At 32.5% G+C, this 22,592-nt stretch overlaps 1 protein-coding gene across 1 annotated transcript in view; it reads left to right on the top strand.

Annotated features, from left to right (window-relative positions):
• Positions 1-821: 821 nt before the first annotated feature.
• Positions 822-22,592, top strand: part of LOC142975339 (ATP-binding cassette sub-family G member 4-like) — a 50,130-nt gene continuing 28,359 nt past the window's right edge. Inside the window, exon 1 of the mRNA XM_076118124.1 lies at positions 822-1,259. Coding sequence (XP_075974239.1) covers positions 1,097-1,259 — 163 coding nt within the window. The 5' untranslated portion in view covers positions 822-1,096. The remainder of the gene's footprint in view (positions 1,260-22,592) is intronic.

Here is a 22,592-nt window from a genome sequence, read left to right as displayed (position 1 = left end):
TATACCCGAAAGTATAGGCAAAGTTGTATAAAATGCATGTAATAGAGGGCGATTCTATTGTCCTATACCTACCGGACACGCTACTAAATTTCGGACTAATTTTGAAAATATTCGCCGCTGTGTTATGGTTTTATAAAAAAAAATTATCGCTGTTCTATTGTCTATACTCTCCGGCGTATAACATCTCCTCGGGGTGTATCATGCGCCTATTAACTTTGACCTAGTGCGTATGTAATGGCCGACGAAATTGTACGGTATATTTCGACGGTTCAATAGCCTACCCACTATACTGACCATTCAAATCTTCATATTAACGAAGAAGAACAAAGTGTTTATTTTTTTATAAGGATCTGATAACACTGTGGACCTTTAGTCTATACTTTCGTCCAAAGAGCTTGTAGCAGTCTCTGTGTAATACAGGTAATACAGTAAAAAGTTTAAACACGTTGTTATTGAATCCAATTAAATTTTGGCGTTTTGACGTCACGCGTAAAAATTTAAAACGCATTCTCTTCCTGTGTCAAAAGTCCATACTTGAATTAAAATTTAACATATTCGTAATTACGTTAATTAAAAATGTATAAGAGTAATTAGTAAAAAATCGATAGCAGATAAGGTACGATGTATCGATACGAAATATTATGCTTTTTGTTTAATTTTTTCCAAAGGTCACAATTAAACATAAATATTCAATAACAAGCCTACATGTTAAGTGTCACCCATTAATTAGTTATTAAATATTATTACCGTAATTAAATCTGGGGAATCATCAACTAGTATTGAAGACAGGCGCTTGTTCGAATGAAACTTGTATGAAACACCCGCGCACTGGCAGTCTGTTGACGACCTCGCGCTCTTTCGCACATTGCGCCGGACGCGAGACTATATCGTAATAGTCTATGGAACACGAACATAAAACTTCGATTTTTAAATATTAATAATTAAAATAAAATCACGAGATTCTATAATAAATTAAAAATTCGAACTGCATCAGCGAAATAAAAGTGAATTTTAAGTGCAATTTCTTTTTTTTAAACTTTCACTGATGGTGTTGTAGACATTTTTGATATCAAAAAGTGATTTATTTGAAGTAAAAATGGCGAAGGCAATGGCAATGCTGCAGGGCTTAGGTCAGAAGGTGAGCGGGAAGGAGCACCATGAGTGTAGGACACTACAAGTGAACATGCCGCCGCCTAGACCCGTGGACATCGAGTTCAACAAGATAACATTGACGGTATCCGAAGGATTGAGATCAAAAAGTAAGTGGAACAAACATTCAACGTCTAGATTTAATTAGAAAATCGTGTTATTACAACTAAGGTCATAACTAAATCAGATCAATTATTTTCAGTTGAAGATAAAGTTTGTTTCGAAGATATGTTTTGAACTAAACTCTATCATAGCTGTTTATTTCACCTATACATCGATATCGTAATAACAACGTGTGGTTTAATAGTGTATGTATAATTGCCCGCGTTTATTGATTTTGTTATCGCCGTACAACTAAGTACTTAAATGCATTAATGAACACATATTCTATACATTATAAATAACAGTAGCTGCTTATACAAATTTGGTCACGTAGACCCTATTAATACTTCATTAAAATTCGTTTAATTTAATCGGAATTCGAACTACTAATTACACTTTTTTTAATCACAATCTGATATTTCGCTCCAGACGTAAATGCTTTTGACATTTGCTAAATGCATTCCGGTTGGAATTCAAAATTTGAAAGCTAGATTTCGGTTTTTGATTCCGCAATGTTTGCGTCTGTCTGCTTTGGATAAGGAAACGAAAACAAAATAGAAAGTAATCATGCTGCAAGTTTATAAGAGTCAAGGTGAATGTCATACTGATTGCGTTATTTAACACCTCTTAGTTCCCTAATAACATTCAATGGATTATGAAATCTTAAGATGATCTCATTCAAATCTCATAACATAAACATGTTTGTTTTTAAGCCGTGAGGTATGGTCTTCTTGCAACATGTGAACTTAAGTGATTATTGAACTATAAATACACGGTTATTAAGGTTTATAGATCTTTAGGTTATCACAAAGCAAACGAATTAAACCGCGAGTACGAACAATGGCCGTTCAACGTTGCGTCGCATAAGATCATCGATGTGGTAACAGTAATCGTCTTTTAAATCATCTTGATGTTGCAATAAAAGGGGGATCTTTGTTTGTTTGTTTGTAAGATGCACACATAAGAACTGCTTATCCAATTGAAGTGATTCCTTTGCATCCGGCCGCGTATCCCGCACCGGCTACTCCGTAGGGAAGGAAGGACGAATCATATTTAATATGAGATTATTTATAGAAAGTCGTGCGTGGGCGTCTTTCGTAATGTCTGGACGAGGAAATGTTCTAGAATTACCCAACGTCCTGGGGAATGATACGCCTACGACGTTACGACGATACAATATTAGGATTACTGGTTTTTGATACTCGATCCACGTGTACAGTGGATCAAGTGGCCTCACATAAACTTGAACAGGTTTCTTCGAATCCATTATCGTATTTGATACAAAGTTTGATGTTTACTTAGAAATTGGGTTCAGTTTTGTTTGCGATCATACTTTCACAACTATCTACTAACACGTGGCGTTAGTCATTCTGTGACTGTACTATTTATATCACACCTTTTACTTGCCAATACCATTTTTGTATTAATTACTGCGTAATCTATACTAATTTTATAAACGGAGAACCATAATTTTGCAAATCGTATGTAGAAAAGTAAAACCATAGAAGGAAACAATTTGCCACTATATGGAAGGTATATCGTATCAGATTACGATATTATTGTCAATGTTTATATGCCATTGTATAACAGGGTGGACAGATAGTTTTAGTCATATTTATTTAGACTTTATATTAATACATGAAGAAAATATCTGTATTAGTGAAGAAGAAAAGTGTGAGGTTGAGCATTTTTAATGCAATTCCTGAAAAGGAGTGCAAAAAGACAAAAAAATATTTTTAACAATCACGGTTGAATTTCAGCCATTGGTCAACGAACAATAGCAATAATCACTATAAAGAAACAATAATTCCTTTATCGTTCAATATTTTTGGAGTTTTCCGATTCGGTCCAAGTTCACCCGGGCCCTTAATAAACAAATTACGAAATAATGATAAAACTCGATTCTGTATATGTTGATGGCAACTGGTTTTAAACAGAACACGTGTTTATTGAGACATAAAATATAAGCGAAGCATGAATTTTGCAAAGCAATTCCGCAACGTGTCTGCATTTTATCAATTTTGTACATTTCGATTTTAATTAGAGTGTCTAGTAAATTGATGATAAGCATGTACTAAAAGGTGCCTGGCTGAAACTTAAGTTTTGACAAGAAAATAAGACAGAGATAACCAGTTTCACAACTAACGGATAAATATCCGTCAAATAGGTTATCTAACACAGAAAATATTATTTTGAGCATTATAGTCAATATGAGATGCACGCATAAATTGTGCAAGTTGGTTAGCGTTAATCATTAAAGTTAAATGGAAAAAGTGTGAATTTTCAGAAGTCATGTGATAGGTACTAATTTTTGATCATACGCGAAATATATTTGGAAGTGAAAACTGTAACCCAGATTGAAACCTGAATGTTTTTACACAGTAGGTATAATGGTGTACGTATACTTCGTTACAAATATGTCTGAAGCCGCCTAAATCATCTGCAATTGATGGATAAAGGCCAATCATGATGATGAATGATGTAGGTACTTGTGTATAATAACATAATCATTAAAAAAAACAAATTTTATTGATGGAACCATGTATGTAATTTTTTTGGGTTTAAAAGGGGTCTTAAATTTTGACATCATGCTTGTCCCATTTATCATGTGAGAGTGACGGTTTCAAAAAGATCGTGGGTACAACAAAACCTTTAATTAAAAACGTAAGCTTATAAGATTCACAGGTGAATGAACGATGCAGGAAAATATAACGAGAAAACCTGTACATCTATACTAATATAATATAATAAAGCTGAAGAGTTTGTTTGTTTGATTGTTTGTTTGTTTGTTTGTTTGAACGCGCTAATCTCAGGAACTACTCATCCGATTTGAAAAATTCTTTCACTGTTAGATAGACCATTTATCGAGGAAGGTTATAGGCTATATATCATCACGCTACGACCAAAAGGAGCAGAGTACCAGTAAAAAATGTTACAAAAACGGGAAAAATTTTGACCCATTCTCTCTTACGTGACGCAAGCGAAGTTGCGCGGGTCAGCTAGTTAAACATATTCTTGGAGAGGTGTCAAATCTGATAACACGCTCGATGAAGTTTTAAACCTGCCCTTTAATAACGAACCATCCTAAGAGAACGAAAGTCCAAAAATGCTTACTTGGTTAGTTATTTGTTTATTCATAGCTAAATGAAATGTGATAGTGTTTTTCGTAATTGTATCGAGTACGACAATCAGAATGCAGCAATGTTTGCAAGCGCAGCTGAAATGCATTGCAGTCATAGTGATATTTGATATGATAAACCTAACATGCAATACATTTATAACGTCACACCTTTTAAACACAAAGGTATAGGCAGAGGTATTAGTAATACGCTTCATGGTTTGTAATGTGCATCACATCACAACGGATACAGCTAGTAATTGAGGGTCAGCTTATTATTAACAACCTCAATGCTAGAAATTGGAAATCTAGTTGCAATATTATGTCCGACCCGGGAATCGACCTCGTGACGTCATGCTAAACATACACTAGTATCACAAAAAATACAATCGAAACAAGCTTATATGCTAATCTTAATATTTCTCGGTACGTTGTACTTACATATAATAATATGTCAGTTCGCCAGACAATCAGTATTTACATATATATCGATGCAATATAACTCTATTTTATTTGCTACACGTGTACTCGGTGCTTAAAGGGCTTCCTTTAACCAATCACCGTTATCTGAACATGTGGATTTCGCTTATACAGTCATTAATTCCGCACAGATTGTAATTATGATGTAGATGTTAGAAGATAAGAATTGTGTAGGTAATTAGTCCATTGAAAAGTTACATTCAGGATTGTGTTATATAGAGGTAATAGTTGTAACGAAGTGGTTTAAGTTGCGCCTCCTACGCTTGTGGTCGAAGGTTCGTACTCGAAGCACATGACTTATCGAAGTTATGTGTGTCTTAGAAATAATTATCACTTGTTCCAACTCTTGCTCAAGGCCAACCCCTCTTCATTCTGGGAAGAGACCCTTGCCCAGCAGTAGGACATTAATGGGTTAAATTCTTTCTTCAGTAGCGCGATTCTGTACAGTCAGTACTGTCCAATATCGAAAGTTTGACATTTAGAATGTACTGCCAAAATAATTCCTACGACGCCCGTCAGAGGCGCTGATCAGATTTTCATACAAAATTTCTCGATGACAGGCCGGTTGTCGGTAGTCGATAGAAGTAGAGAATCGAGCTACTGTTGGCCAGTAGAAGCTTAAGTTCAAGTTTGTGAGGTCGCCCCCCTTGCCCCCCGGCTCCAACCCCTTTATCTTTATCCAAGATGGCGTTAAATAAAATCGTCTGTTGAAAAACGCAAAATTAGGCCTAAAATATTAATATTTCATCGACTAAATCGAAGATAATACTGCCGACATTGTTTTAATGAGAATTTCGTATTAATTCATTTCTTAGTTAAGCATTATTTTGTTCTTTTCGAAGTGCTTTTTCGTTTTGACGTATTGTTTCCGATTTGCATATGATTTAACCTGTTTGCATATGATTTAACCTGATTATCTGGTATAGTAACAATAACACCATTTTTTTCCTTTAAGATTACATAATAATCTTAACAATAAAAATAAAATATATTATTTAACGTGATTATCTGCGGTATAGTAACATAACAAAGATAGCGATGTTTTTATTTAAGATTGCATAATTACCTTAAAAATAAGAAAAAAATTATCACTTCTTTATTTTTTAACAACATATTTTTTAAATAACACATTATAATCTTAAAAACGAACACAGAAAAACTGTTCAGCCTGTAGCTGCAACTATAACTGAAACTGCAATTGTACTGTATACTTATTGCAAGATTTTAATATAACTAAAATAAAATCTTAATGACTCCGATAAAACTTACGTAGGTATTTGATAATCAAAAGTCAGTTTATTTATATACCTAGTTTAATTAACACTATAAACACAAACAAGTTATTGAAAAATTTGTGTCGTAGCTAGATGTAGGCAGCGAATTAGTTGTTTATTATAAAAATAATTGAGAGATTATAAAACAAGGCTGGCTTGGCCACAACAAGTCAAAAAACTAGCCTGTTTCTAACCAAACGCATGAATAAGCATTGCGATACAATATGCGGCCATATTTTTTATGGTTAGTTGTTGGTTGATTATTCTTAAACTAATAATAACTAACCAGAGTAAGGTGCGATTCCCAAACGGAACTACTATTTGTGCGGTCCACCAATAAAATTGTTTCGGGTCTTGTTGTGTTCGGTGTTTGTATGTTTTTCAAAATCCCCGCGACACAAGAGCAATTCTTAGGGCGGGAGTTGTCTTAATAAAAAAATAATAATAAGTACCTGAGTTATAAAGTTAACAACAAAGAAATCGCTGTCAACAATTTATTTAGTATGTATATAAAGAAACAAGACCCACGAGTGATGAGACAACAACAAAATAATGACAAAGCTGACTTCCTTTAAAGCGTGGGTGAAGGACCCGCGGAGGCGACTCCGTGCCAATATTGTGCACCGACCATTACACGGTGACTTAGGGCTGCCGTTGTTTGTTTACTTTATTCACTATGTATTACAAACATGTCGGTATTTTAAAAGCTTTTATTATATTAAATATAAAACAATGTAGAAGAAATTTTAGGGTAACTAGTTAGTCTTTATGTTTCATAGGATCGTCTGTCTGTTCTGCACATCTGTTTGCGATAGGCTCAAAAACTAAATGGATTTTTATTCGATTTTCACCAATGTAACAAATAGTATTTTACAACTCATTTCAATTTTTGGGAAGAACAATGCCAGATCCCCTAAAAAATTTATATTTTAAGGATTAAATTTGACATTTGTTAAACATTTTCACACTGCCTTATTAAGTTACAGGTTCAATTTCTAGCTATCCATTTATTAGAACTCTCTGAAGTAGCCGCCAGTCTATGAAAATTAACAAATTTCGGTTTGTGAATAGGATTTTATCAAACAGAAGCATAGTTCACCTTAGTAAAAGAAAAAGCAAAAAATATGTATTTAGACGTAGTTCAATAAAAACAATGATTAAAAAGGAAACGGGTTTTAGCAAACCCAAATTCCTTCAACTTGTTTTAGTTAACAAAAGTTGGTGACGAAACTTTTTTGTCCGTGTAGCTTGAGAATAACCTCGCAGTTTAATGAACCACAAAACTTATTCAGTAGGTCACGTACAAAAACACAAAATAAACTATTTAGTTTATTAACCTGATTGACCCGATAAACGTTGCAAATCGAGTTTTTCCACTATTTTATTTTTACTTATTTTTTTACGGCAACTTAGTGTTAAAGTCATACAGGCTGCTTTTGGCATGGCTCTAAGATTGTTACCTTAAGAGTGATTTAATACAACTTCGTCCTCTGAAACGCTCAACTCGTATGTCGTTGAGCGGTCACCCATCTATCGAATGTTTGCGCTACTTCACTTATCTATTGTTGAATGCAACTCGCTGATTACGACTCCTCTTAACCATGTGAAAGCACAAATTGTCTCGTCTGTCTATAAGTCTATACGTAATCCTAAATCAGATGACGTTCATGGTTTAGCGCTGAAGATGCTCACCACTCTGCCTCCGTAACACACTAAGGTTGTGGGTTCAAAACTCACACGGAACAAATATTTTTGCGCTAAACATAATTTTTTATTTGTATCTAGTTTCGTGTCCATCGTTTGTCTTTTCCGATCTCAATTTATTCTTCAATAGTTGTATTTTAAATACAAATAAATGCACCTGGATACATCCTTAAAATAAGTTGTAAACGTGAAGTTATTTGTGATAATAATACGAGTAACCTCTGCGTCAGGTCGACTCCTCAATGTCAAGGGTTTAGGAACGGCTACTTGAGCTTAATAAACACAATAATTTACATTAAACGACCGCACTTTGCATACTAATGGTGGTAGACCATAACCGGCCGAGATATTGATAAGATAGCCCGCGGCTTTTGTTATGTTTCGATTGATTAGTTCATCGTAATTGACAGCGCGTGGATTGAAGACACACCCATAGCCCTACTGCATATAATAAGTTATGTCTTGTATTAAGGGCAGGTGCATTTGTTTGACGCAGATAAAAATGCTACACATTTAAAATACTTTTATTTTTATTTAAGTTTGTTCGTATGCTCACTTTATACGGGTAATGAGCAAACTTAAAATCGGTAACGAAATATTTTTTTTTCGTATTTGGGATCAATTTGGGATCCGTGACGCGTTGGGCAAGGTGGTTGACCCTTATGGCTGTAAGGAACCCCGGGGCACATGTATTTGTTATATTGTCTTTGAGTATAAAAAAGAAATGATTGGTATGAGAGGGTTTTTATAATAAAAAGTATAAAGCATTTTTCACGTGTACTTTTAAACAATATGAGTAACAAATATGGGACATAAAGGTTACAATCGCACGTTTTATTGTCCTTGTGTGATATTTCTAAGGCACAGGTCAATTTTTTATTCTATTTTAGTAAAAAATAACAACATAACATTGTTTATATCATAATTGGTTCTTGTAATCTTGCGATAATTTTTTAAAGTTGTCTTTTTCTATCAATTTGCATACTTGATAATGCCTTCTATTTTGAGGAAAAAATACAAAAAATGTGTTATTGTGACCTATAATTTATGAGAGTATTACACCAAAAACAACAAAATTAACAGAAAATAGAAATCTTTAGGTTATTTGAACTTATTTGTAAAGAGTTAGGTATATTAATAACTAGTTATACTGCGGGAGTTTCAAACCCGATTCAACACACCCATGACTTTTCGAAGTTATGTGTGTATTAGAAATAAGTGGGACATTGATGGGTTAAATTCATCGTAGTAGATCGTAATTGTTTGTTTTATTGACATCTTCAACTATCGTCACATTAAAGTAATATTCACAAAGCCTCCCATGACACACTATAACAATTAATGAGAACCGCATGAAAACTCATGCAGTAAATTTTACTATGCCTCTACCAAAGTCTGACAGACTTAGCTGCAAGGGACTATGTAATAAATTAAGTTAGTTTATTGTAAATTCGAATACTACATTTCCACTAACACGATCATCATTAAAATTTCTAATTCTTAGAACTGCGTCAACGTAATTGTAATTGTAAATGTCACCTGTTACAGTTCCTTACAACAAAGTCGTAAAAATAAATGTTCGTATAATGTTCTATACGTAATCACATTTACATAAGACTTATTTAAAGGCCAAAGTGATACAGTTTAGTCATTCATCAATTAAGTATTTAGACATGACGTCACAGTAACTTGCGTAGAACCTTTGATAGTACCTACTGAAAAAATAATCGGTACCTAACATTGTTTTGCTCTGATTGTTTCATAGCTTCTGATTCATAAGAAGCTTGGGTTATACGTCTAAACGCAATTTTTGATGACGAAAATTATTTTTATATTTATGCAATAATTGTTTCTTTGCGAATGTTCGATTTATGACATGCTAAGATTATAAGTTCAAATAGGATATTTATGATAAAAATAATTGCTGTAGATTAAAATGTTAGCTTTAGAATATCTCTGCATCTGATGACAATTAAGCACAGTCACACGCAAAACAAAATACAGAAATTACGTACTCGAAAAAAATATCTGTATTTGATAGTCGATAGTAAATAGTGATGGCAAATAGCTATAACGAGAGGCTGTTAAAATTTTAAATCAAAACAAATCAAAATTGTTTATTCGTTATAACCATTTAGTGATGATAAGTAAGTTTATCTTTTAAGAGAAACATTTGCTAGATGAGATAATGTGCAATGTCTAATCGAAGAATAACAAACATGATGTCATGCCTTGCATTATTTGTGTTATTTAATATTATTATATAATTTTAATTAATAGGTTATTAACACGATAATTAATTCAAAATAAGGTCATAGTACAGATTAATGTATCAAATGATTAGCAGTCTGGGAATTTGCTCTTATGTAAACGGACACGTACTTATATATGCATTATGTATATCAGATATAGTAATAGCTTTTCAACAAACCTCAACTCTGTACTCAATAATAAGCCTGAAATCTATTTAGGTGATAGGGGAAAAACCTGTCTTAAATTTTCATAAATTTCAGGCAAAAAATAGGAACATCTAACTAAATCATTATATGTATATGATCCCTAAAATAATTAAGTTACTAACTTCATAAATAATTTTATACCAAAACCAATCTTTAAGTGCGAAATGTGAAAATATTTCTTGGCATTTTACAAGCGTTATAGGTTAAAAACCGCATTGCTTTGTTTAAAACCTGTTGGCTGCTTAAATAAGCAGTGCATCGAGCGAGGTAACAACTTTCTCGATGCACTTCACTTCACGAGTGTTATGCCTTTCTTTCAAATGTAACCCAAAGTATACACACATAATATATGTACAACAGATCATATCAGTGAACTGATCATATCATTTCGGAAGGCACACTAAATTGTGGGTCCCGGCTGTCATTTTTGAAGATCTTTGACAGTCGTTAACAGTAGTCAGAAGCTTGAAAGTCTGACAACCTGTCTCACCGAAGGTCATCGTGTTATATCTCAGGTAGGTCCCAGAACCCAGTTAGGGTTGTGGAGGTCAGATACGAATTTAATAAGATTCCCATTTCTAATCATTTTCTATAGTCTCACACTCCCCTGAGGTATACGCTTAGAAAGTCAAAAGATACATTATATTAATTTCGCAACTCATTTCGAACCTTTTATATTAGTCCACATAAGAAGAAATCATCGAAAAACCATATTTTATTTTAATCAACGTCTTCTGCTTATAAGAATTATAATCACGAATTCATGTAAGGATAATTATATCATTTAGGTTTTAAATATATAAAAATTTGACAGGCGTCAAAAACCTTATCACATTTTATAATTCTTCTTTACCCTTTGATTTTTTGTCAACGTTTTTGTGTTGAGTTTGCACGTGCCTTTCTGCACGGAGATAAAACCAGTTTAACAAACGGAATGAACTAATTGAAGTTTGAATCAGATGAAGTCATATGATACTATGATATTCTAGACAAAGTAGGTACATCCCGTTACTCAAACAGCTGGTTAGAGTATGAACAATCATGAATATTGCAGGTTTAACCGGTAACTATACGGAAGAAGATATTCCCTTCTAGGTTAAGTGATCATATTCTACCATTACTGACTATCAAATAACTATTAAGGACCTTTATATAAAATTGATAATTTTGTAAGCAATTTGAATTATCATCACGCCTAAGGTGTAGACCGTATTGTAGAGGCATGAATTACATCAACGTTTCACCATTTGCAATGTTAGGCCCTTCGCGCTACTGCCGAATTTAGCTGATGGCCATAGCAGGTTAAGATTCCATCTGAGGCGACCTTTTTTTTCATGAATCAAATACATTAAGATTGTCAGATCAAAGACTATTGGGTACGGTTAACGATCTTGAGTCGTTATTTTTGGAAGGAAACCCAAAGTTCGTAAAATATTGCTCGCTTAAGGAAGCTAATTTGTGTTTACAAACAGCAACTTAACTCCTTACCTGTAGGTCAATGGCACAAGTTTAAAATAACATCAACAGACAGAAATATTCTTTTAAAACGGGCTTGATACAAAAACCAAACTTGTAGTCGAGTAAAAACTTTAAACCTTACGTCATTAGCGTTTTGGTTACAAACCACATGTTGGCGAGTTTGTTGGAAAGGTAAACTTAAAGTTATAAGGTCACATTATAAAATACATAGTTATGTCCGCGGCATCGCTCATCATTATTGTATCTCCTATAGGTATGTGTTATAAAGCTATGCTCAATATCAGCTTGAAAAAGGCCACTCACACATCACTACACCACGAAACCAGTCGAAATTTTAAATGTCAAATTTACGAGGTGATGAAAAATTCTTAGAAATCTTTACCATATTGCCGAAATTCGGCAAACACCGATTTGCTGCTCAGCTCAAACCATAATCTAAAGTTTTGAAACAGTAAATCGTTTCAAAATTATACTTATGAGGTAACGGAGATTCTCAATGTGTGGCAACAAAATATCACAATAAAATAATATAGGAATCATGATGCAAATAAAACTTGATACTAATCAATTACATAATTACTTTAAAATGATTCAATAATCGCCATTTCGTTTAGAAATATTCTTGTTACCCAATGCCATCGTTAAATCGCAACAAGTTTTGTTAATTTTGATACAGGATCCTAAAATTTGGTCCAATATATTTTTATACCAATATATTTTTGTCCAAGAGTATTCAAAATTCTGACCTAAAGTGAATTTGCATATTAGTATGTTAATTGGTTGCTGCTGAATATTTAATAAGCCACCGAAACATATATAAATAAATTGTATCTTCAAACTGCCAATACGTTTCAAAATTTATTTATTTGTCTCTTTTTCCTCCACTAGAAAGAAATTTCAATCATATTTGCCTGGTTTTGCAATTAAAATTAGGCCAATACATACTTTGTGCCACTGAGGGACGGTTCACAACTGACGGAAGATGCATCATCGGTTGAGTGTGAACGGTCAAATGTTTTTCTATACATTCGTCTGTTCTGGCGTTACGGGACCGATAATACGTGACGCATGTTCCGTCAGATATGAACCTCCCCTAAAATTATTTTTTTATTTACTTGCCATCAGAAATCGATATTATACATAAACACGAGAGGTCCTCGAACTTGTTTTAGGTATGTTGCCTTGATTTTCCCTTTACTGCTTATCGTTTGTAACCTGTTTCAAACCGGAATTCTTTTATCATTTGGGAACCACGGACGTACAAAGTAAACTTCGATTAAATGTTATAAATATGTATATAACATTAAACAATAGTTGGTTGTACCAATAAAATTACTACAAAAAATCGTTGTATCGAGTATAAATTTGTCAATTTGATTTGGCTTACATTATTTTTTAATCTTATGTTTATACTCGTATGAGTATGTTAGCGTTAAATTGGTAAATTTAGTACCTAAAATGGTTTCTGTAGTAAGTATGATTACATATATGACATGATATAATCAAAAGTCGTTATAAAATGCATAGTTCTGAATCGCTTTTGTGGATTTAAATAAACGTTTAATAGAAAAAACCCAGGGGTTTTAAGATAATTAAGAAAACGCCTTGTGACACCTCCTAGAAGTAGGTATTTTAATATAACTCGTAATTATTATCTATGAGTAATGCAACGTGATATAACCACAGTGTATACAGTAAGATAAAAGTTTTATTGCTTATTACTTAACAGTGCTATACTAGCAAATCGTTGTATAAAAGTTTTTGATTCGTAAGAAACAAATTTAAAAAAATATTTTGCTGTTAGTTTTGAAACTCTTTGCTTGGACTTTTAGACGATAGGTCCAACTCGTTCGCTGGTAGTCTGACTACGAGACCCCGCGCAGCCCGGATTCATACGGTGTATGCATTTCCATCGAGAACAAAAGAAAATGTGTACTTAGTTGTTACGATTTTTGTAGGAGGTAGGTTGCCTTTTCCGTAGCCTCAATTTATTTGGCTCCAGGATATCAAAAACCGATCCAAGCTCTGCTTCTTCTCACGGTTAAACTTCGATCGCTTTGGCAGAGTAAAGTCATGAGCTGTTTAATAATTTATTTCTGATTATTTAATCTCACATGACCGTGTAGTTATCTGCTAGCACCGTAATTGTTAGAAGAAATAATATGCATGGAATCATAATTATTATAAAATAAATAATATTTTCTTTGACACGTTACACGAGTTATATTAATTTCATTCACGTTTATCAATGAATTATGCATAATAAATACAACATATAATAATGTCATAATTAAATAATTAATCATAGATGTTTTATTGCGTATAAGTGATGGTCTCTTCGTAATGCAAATCGATTTACTCGTGGCCTAAATAGTTATGCAGTTGTGATTAAATGTGAATAATAAGAGCTAATTGCCGCCCATTACTATAGTGGCCGCAATGTGGGATTTTCCTGTTAGAAAACTACTAACTGCTAGACTCTAAACAGAGAATAGAAGGACTTTAAAAGTTACAGGTTGTTTGTAAATATTAAAGCAATTTCACAGTTTCCAACAATCTCCATGGGTTTCCGGGGTCTTTATGCAAAAGTGCTAGGTTGCCAGCCGCTATCAGCAGTTTTCTGAAAATTCTAAACTACAATATCACGCATTTGACACAAACTCGATGGCATCGATCGTACACATCGAAAACCTTAGTTATCGAGGTACAGAATACAGATTAAACCCTTTGAAGCCTAGGTTCCGACACAGTGATTTGGCTACTAATGGCTACTTTATTAGCACCTTTTTTGGTTCCATTACTTAGAAATATAGCTCTTAGTCTGTAATTCACACTTATATACTAAATAGCTTTAAGTAAAAAAAAATCGCCGTTAAAAGCTATAAATAACACTTAGGCCTTGACATTCATATACCGTTGTTTTCCATAATACCTACATATCCAATATTGATGTCACAGTTATTCTAATATTTTTTTGTAACGGTTAAAAATAACATGCTAAAAATACATATTGTTTACGAAACGGGTATATTAATAAAGTTGTTTCCCGCGATTTTATCCGGGTGAAACGTCTTCCTGGGGTTACAGAGTTGTATGTGCTCAAAAGGCTTTAAACTATCTATGTACCTCCTCGAATTTCGTTCAGTAGCCTCTGCGTGAAATAATAACACACAGCAAAGATGAAGCCGTCCTCGCAACCTTCCGCATTTATAATATTAGTAGGACTTTAACTTTGTTTACGGAATTTTCTTTCAAAATTGAATTTTATGATTGTTTTACATAATATTCGCTAAATTGAGGTTGAGAAAATTTCCTGCACACATTTTATAATTTTTTCCTCAAATAAAGCATAATATAGCATTGCTTCACCGCTAAAATAACGCGGACAATGGTTGAGTTTTTTACGTCATTACTCGTCAATGTTTTAACAAGTTAATTAGACAAAAATCCTCCTGAGACGACTAAAAAATATCACAAAGAATATAATTTACTTTATTTAAACAAAAACAAAAACCTTGTCATATTCTCATAGTTATAACAATAACGGCTTATTTTAGTTTTGTTATTGTTATTATATTATTTACCTCGTTATGAGCTGGTATTATTTAATTTATATTATTTATTTTTTTAGTTTCTACGACACGTTTCTCGGTATTAATCTAATTTGTATTATTTTATTTATTTATTTTCCACAAAATATACTATTATAAACAGATTTATCGATACAACACCTAGGTTCTTATATTATGAAACTATGAGTTTATTTCAATAATGCCTATTTCTCTTCAAAATATTTTATAAGCCCAGTCAAAGTTTTTAAATATTACCTTATTATCGGCTCTGAAAAAAACGGGGCAAAAAATCCTGCTAAAGCTCAGCTAGTGATTATAATTTTATAGCGTGCATGGTAGTCTTTTGCACTAACCTCTTCCTTTATCCAGAAAAATGGGACAGAATGGGGTTAGTTAATTTATTCCTTACTGTCCTACTACTGGAATTAACTTCTTCTTCTTGAGTCCACCACGCCAAATGCGGGTAAAAAAGAATAATATCATATGCCATAAGGTTATGAAATAATACATAACATTTTTCTATTTCCATGCTACAGTTTGCAGTAATTGCACATAAACCAGCGATGATTCAACTTAAGTATTGTGCTCACGTGCACCCCACCACGTGAACTGTTTAAAAGATTAGTTCTAGTACCGCCATTTTCTGATAACATCGTCGAACAAAATAATGTAATTTTACTACATTATAATTATATTTAGTGTCATTATTATAATTGTATTTTTAAACGGTTTGTGTCATTAGTTTAATGGTAGTATGTTATTTTTGTATTTCATGCTTCAGTTAGCTGAGAATATTGATTATGACATTTATGTTGACAAAAGTTTTAAATTAACTTTTCGCTGGGCATTAACGATTAAGTAACTAAAAAGGAAATAAAGCACATTTGTACATAGGGATATGATACCTAAATAATTAGTCCCATTTCAGAAAAATAAGATTTCAGGTTTATTTTTCTTTCAATTCGATTAGTATAAAAGCTCAACTCTTTCTTGACATCTTCGGATTATTTCCAGAAAAACGTTTAAATAACTATATGATAATTTGGTAAATATAGATTAGTGATGACAAAAAAGCCAATTTAATTTTTTATCGCAATGCATGTTTCCATTGATTCAATGATTTCAGAGCTTACTTATATCACACCTAACATTGTTGCACACATATAAATTCATCATTCATCATTAATCAAATTCCTACATATTAATGTATTATTAAATCCTACACGTTTAAGTTTTTTATTGTTATTACACAGTTATACGGAAAAACAGCGTTTACTGCAACATTGTAAGATTATTGTTTTATTATCTTTGATATGCACTCAAATTGCATTTATTGAATGTTAATTTTAAATCAATTATGTTGTAGTTATATCATTATTGTTTCATTATTATTATTTTATAAAATAAAGTCCTCGCCACGTCTGTCTGTACCTATGTTCGCGATAAAGTTACAAATTATTGAACAGATCCTATGTGGTTTTTACAAATTGTCGTATTATTGAGGAAGGTTTTAAAAGTATTGTATTAATGCAAAAATTGAAAATTGCGCCTACCGATATACGTCAAAGATGCGTGAAAAAATATAGCAATGCAATTTTTACATAACAATATTTGCGGAGTTCGTTTATTTCTATAAAAAAACAGTATTACAATAACCAAAATCTTTATTTGATTGCCTAATTTTCGTAAACATAGCCAACAACAAATAACTGTTTGGATGCACTATTAGGTTACGCAATGTAACTCGTAACTATCATCCAGACATGCGATTCGTCGTTTACACGCTGTTACTAAACGTTACAGAGAAAACCTGCTCTACCAGATTTCAATACACACATACTTACTAGCCCTAGGTATTACTTACTACTCGTTTTCCCTTTAGTCACTGTAGATTTGTGACGCGATTTTCGACAGAGGGTATCGAGTATCGAGAGCTCCACATATAAAATATAGAACAATAAAATAATTTCTACAGCAGCCGCTAGAGGCGCTGTTCGAAGAAATAAAACCTATTTTTGTACATTTTCGAGTTTCATATTCATGTTTCAATTTCCTCTCTATTAAATTGATATAAACAGACATTCCGGGCTTTGTAAATGGAGTCAACCTTGTGCGAACCTCGAAATGTTCTTTAAAATAATGGAATTAATTTAATTACATCGATTACATTAACAATTCATTAGGTGCAAACCTGATTTTTGTATTTTACAGCGCTCTAAATGTATGGTTTTGAATATTTATTTATTTCTAAAATATGATTACTAGGATTACATAACATAGGACTATAGGACCGTTAATTCGTTAGCTATGTTGAGTTCCTCTATGTAAAAATACACTAGTATAACATTTTACCCCCTTAGTGTAGAAAAATCTTCTTGCTGTATTTATTGGTTTAATAACATTATCACGTTATTAAAATAATAACGTATTTTACCATTACCTTAGAATTAAAAACATATATTTTGTAAATTGATTTTATGACTTCACACCTATTTTATAGTTAACTTGGCCATCATTTCAGCAACCACCAATTCAAAACCAAAGACTGGCTACTTCAAAGATTATCTTCCTCATAAATAAATTTGCTGCCTACTAGTAAAGTGATCGCCTTAAGACTGCATTACATTATCAATACTGTAACAATCTATTATGGAAATTAAAAATATCGATGTCAATGCTAACCACATCGAGCACTTTACCTAATAAAAGATAATATGATTCTTTAGATAGCCTCCTAGGGACGACCAGTTCTGTACTATATATATACTAATATTATAAAGCTGAAGAGTTCGTTTGTTTGATTGTTTGCTTGTTTGTTTTTTTGTTTGTTTGAACGCGCTAATCTCAGGAACTACTGGTTCGAATTGATAAATTATTTTTGTGTTGAATAGACCATTTATCGAGAAAGGCTTTAGGCTATATAACATCACGCTACGGCCATCGGGAGCGGAGTAGCAACGAAAAATGTTACAAAAACGGGAAAAATTATGAGCCATTCTCTCTTATGTGACGCAAGCGAAGTTGCGCGGGTCAACTAGTAGATCAATACATAAGCTAAGTATATTAGTATGATACATAAACATTTACCTGTATTTCCAGTCTAGAATATGTCGTAATCAAAACAATTATCTTTTATTTATTTGTCGACAAGTCTTTCCTTAGTGTTTTTGAAAAATAATATCAGTATAGTTTTTATGTACATTTTGATTTTGAGATGAACGATTGATGCAGTTAATTAGGCCGAATACCAGCGTAAACAGAAAAATATTGGCAGAAAATGAAAATTAAAAAGAAATAAAATTATTGTGGAGTTTATTTTATTAAAAAGTATAATAGTGCATAAAAAATAAATTTATTTTACGACTAGTTTGACAAGCTAAGAGCTTAAAAGAATTATAGTACTATTAAGGAACTTAAGGCAAATGTTTTTATAGACCTTATATCCTGCAATTTACTGTATTTTATGCTAATTAATTACGTACGGAACCAATTACCAACCAACTAACAACAGAAACCACACTGGTTGGTAAATATTTTTACGAAGACAGGCTAGAGTGGACATAAAAATAGGAATAAAAACAATGAAATATTCTAGACATAATGATTACGAACTTTGAGATTTCTTCATATTATTTTTAAGATCATTTAAGTATTTATTCATACTATTATGTATCTTATATAATTAAAATTCAATGCAGCGTCTTAGATTTATGTAAAACAGCGGATAACATATTATTGTTCTTGTGTAATAATTTACTCAAAGCGTTACAATTATTTATTCACTCTAGATTTACATGTGAAAGATTAATGTCACGCATATAAGTGCAGTTAATTTATTATCAGATAAATACATAAATTAATCAAACTCCTTTTATAAATTATAGCCAGGGAAAACTTTGTAGAAAAACCTACGTGTAGTGGTGTAGCATGATTCCCTACACTGAAGACTATACCGCCTTCTTGAAGAGTACCTTCTTGTAGATGAGGTTCTTTTGACTGTAAATTCTTAAAAAATTCACTAGAGGCGCTGATTAATTTTCCATGGAAAAGTTATTTGTATATAGCCTCGCATTTAACATAATATTCTTAAGTTGTCGATAACTACTCGATAGCTGGCTCGATATTGGTGTTAAATTTAATCTTGAACTAAAGTAAGATAAACTGTCAGTTGGATCACTAATATTGAGATAGCAAAAACTTATTAATTAGATACATAAACAAATCTGTATTAAAAGTAAATTAATAAATAGTGTCTAACAAAAATAAACAGAAACCTCTTTGAAACCGGTTATGACGTAATCGGATGTATAGACAAATGACAAGTACACTGTAATCACTTGAGCATAAAGGAAAACCTTTCAAGTGTCTCTTACAACATACAAATAAGGTTCTATTGAAGTAATACTACCTCTATGATGTCATTGGCTCCAGTTCCTGATAAAAACAAATACTTGTATAGACTATTGACTCTAATAAATCAATAGAAAAGGAACATGTATCACTAAGCCTTTACTACCTACTTCCTACTCATAGAGCCTCCTTTTTGAGAATCTATAGGGCAACCACAGTTGCCTGTTGTCTTAATTTGACGAAATTCCGTGGTCCGCGTGTGGTTGCAACGACACACATTATAATTTTGTGTAAAGAAAATATTAATTCTAATTTTAAGTTACGTAAACTAAGTGAGAGATGGTATGTATGTTGGTACATTTGAGTGGAAATTGTGTTAATCGTGGTTTAGAAATTATTTTTTCTTCAACGATGAAAATGAGGAGATCCCTACCCAACAGTGGTTGAATGAAGGCCCTTGGGTTATATGGTTATACTTTTATTACCTAAAATATAGCCAGCTTCTTATCTTAGGGAAAATATGTGAAATCACTTAGCACGAGGACGTATAAGATGTATCTAAATATAGTAACAAACAATATTTATTATTAGTATTATGTAACCGTAAATAAACAACTATGTAACCAAACTTGACACGTTTAGTGGGCCTTGACCGGCGACTAATAGATACTTAAGTAACTTAATAATAAAAATAACTAATATTTCGTGAGTGGAAATATTTCCCGTAATTTTCTGACAATGTTATGATTGATTTATTATTGTACGGGAATTAACGCAGTCACTCTGGATTACTTGATGATTGCAAACTCATGAAAAGCTATAATTGAAATTTACTTACTAGTGTTATCGAGCTTTTTTTCTGTTGTAAAGGTCAATCAACCTAGTCTCAATCAGAGTTATATTTACCGCCTGAGGACTTTTGACATAACTTATCGTACAACGGTTATGACATGACAACAAACAGACCCATACTTTTTACGTGCAATCAGTAGCACTTTTTAAAATAAATCATATTAAATCGCGCATTAATAGTTTTGTATTAGCAAAAGCTTTTTGTACTTCATAGTTTAAGATACTATTCGCTTCAAATAAACAATAAGTCAACCTCTTCATAACAAACAAATATATTTACAAAACACAAGCGACATTACATTAATGACTAACTTAATGATCTGCGCTCACGCATATTAGTGTTGCTTACAGCAAAAAAACGTCTGAGCATATAAAAACAGAGAGGTCGTGACTCGTGAGAGTTATACAAATAATAGAATTATGTTTTTTTCACACACACGTTCATTTGATTCTAAACTAAGCAGAGCTTGTACTATGGTAACCAAATAACTGATAAACATACTTATATATTTCTAAATTAAAAAAAAATATATATATCAATAAATTAACAACTCAGAACAGATACTCGTGCTCATCACACAAATATTTGTCCCGGGTGGGACTCAAACCGACCAAACACGGCGCTGCGGTTATTGCGGCGAGGTTACGTTAACCACTGCGCTAAACTTGAGGTATTTGTAGAAAAATACGTTGTGTTTTTTAATCCATGCCGTAGTCGTGAATGTCGTGATCGATTTTCTTAATCAGTTACAAATAACCTTCCTTTACGTAACGTAGTCAGGTAAAAACACGTAATAAAAGTTGAACGGCCGACCTTTGTATCGATTACATTAACTAGAATTTAGACACATTTTTCCATACATTTGCGACGACATTGTCAAAACTTTTTTCATAGGTGTTCATTAAACATAAATGAATGTCTGTCTGGTTCTTCTTCACATCAAAACCACTTAAACGGTTTGAACTACATTACATCACCATCATCAGCCTATATTGTTCACTGCAGAACATAGGCCTGGCACGTTCTAAGACAAAATTTGACAAACATTACTTCTCGTAGAAAGACATATGCTACTTTATTGAACAAAAAAAATTCAAAGTAGATAGCACAAACTAATAATGTAATCAATTAATTCAAAATAAACTATTCAATCATAGAATTTGAATAGGGACTCTATTCAAATCTTTATCAAAAACAGACAATCACGGTTGAAAACCCTAGCACACGTCTATTCACGTGAATTCAAAGTCATTGTTAGTGTGTCATTACCAAGTAGGTATGAAATGTAATTGAAACTACTAGTTACTTAGTTACATTGCGTGTCGTTACTATCTTGTACACATTGATTTAAAATATACCTTGAACCTTTGTAAACGACCTTATTGAGTTTAAATCTTAATACCTTGTGAATGCACGGTTGTGAGTTTGACAGATTAATTTACGTCATCGTATATACTCGTATATTATTATATCACTGAACGGTTTAGCGCAGACCAATAGCAGCTAGCTCGAAACGAAAATCGAAACTGAGAGATTGCAAAATACACAAACGGCGAGAACATACATAGATATCCTTTGAACTGAATATTCTTATTACTTAGCTCTTTGACTATCTCCCGACCTCACTCTGAAAAATTTCGTTTCGCTTATGTATTAAATAAATAGGCTAAACTTATTACAATGGAAGATCTTAAATACGGTCGAAGTCGTGTGCAGAAGCGAGTTGAAAATTGCTGTAGGAAGCAAACTTCCGATATAGGTATATAAATAAATTATCTATTAATAACGTGTTATTATATCTCAGTAAGTCAAATGATTAATGATAGTTTAAACTTAAACCGGTAAATCTTCACAATATATTTATAACGTGTCAAATTATTCACATTCGACTATGTTTTATTAGCAATCGTACTATTGTACAATGACTATTAAAATACAGTTATGCTCATAGAAAACAACGTTTACACGTTTTTTTTAAGATACAATATGAGATCAATGACATTTTGACAGGACTCAATGACAGTTTGCGTAAATTGCAGCCATTTTGTAAAT

The sequence above is a fragment of the Anticarsia gemmatalis genome, chromosome 9 (genome assembly GCF_050436995.1).
Source record: "Anticarsia gemmatalis isolate Benzon Research Colony breed Stoneville strain chromosome 9, ilAntGemm2 primary, whole genome shotgun sequence".
Taxonomy (NCBI): Eukaryota; Metazoa; Arthropoda; class Insecta; order Lepidoptera; family Erebidae; genus Anticarsia; species Anticarsia gemmatalis.
The sequence above is the reverse complement of the archived record's forward strand: the minus strand, read 5'-3'. Positions and strand labels throughout refer to the sequence as shown.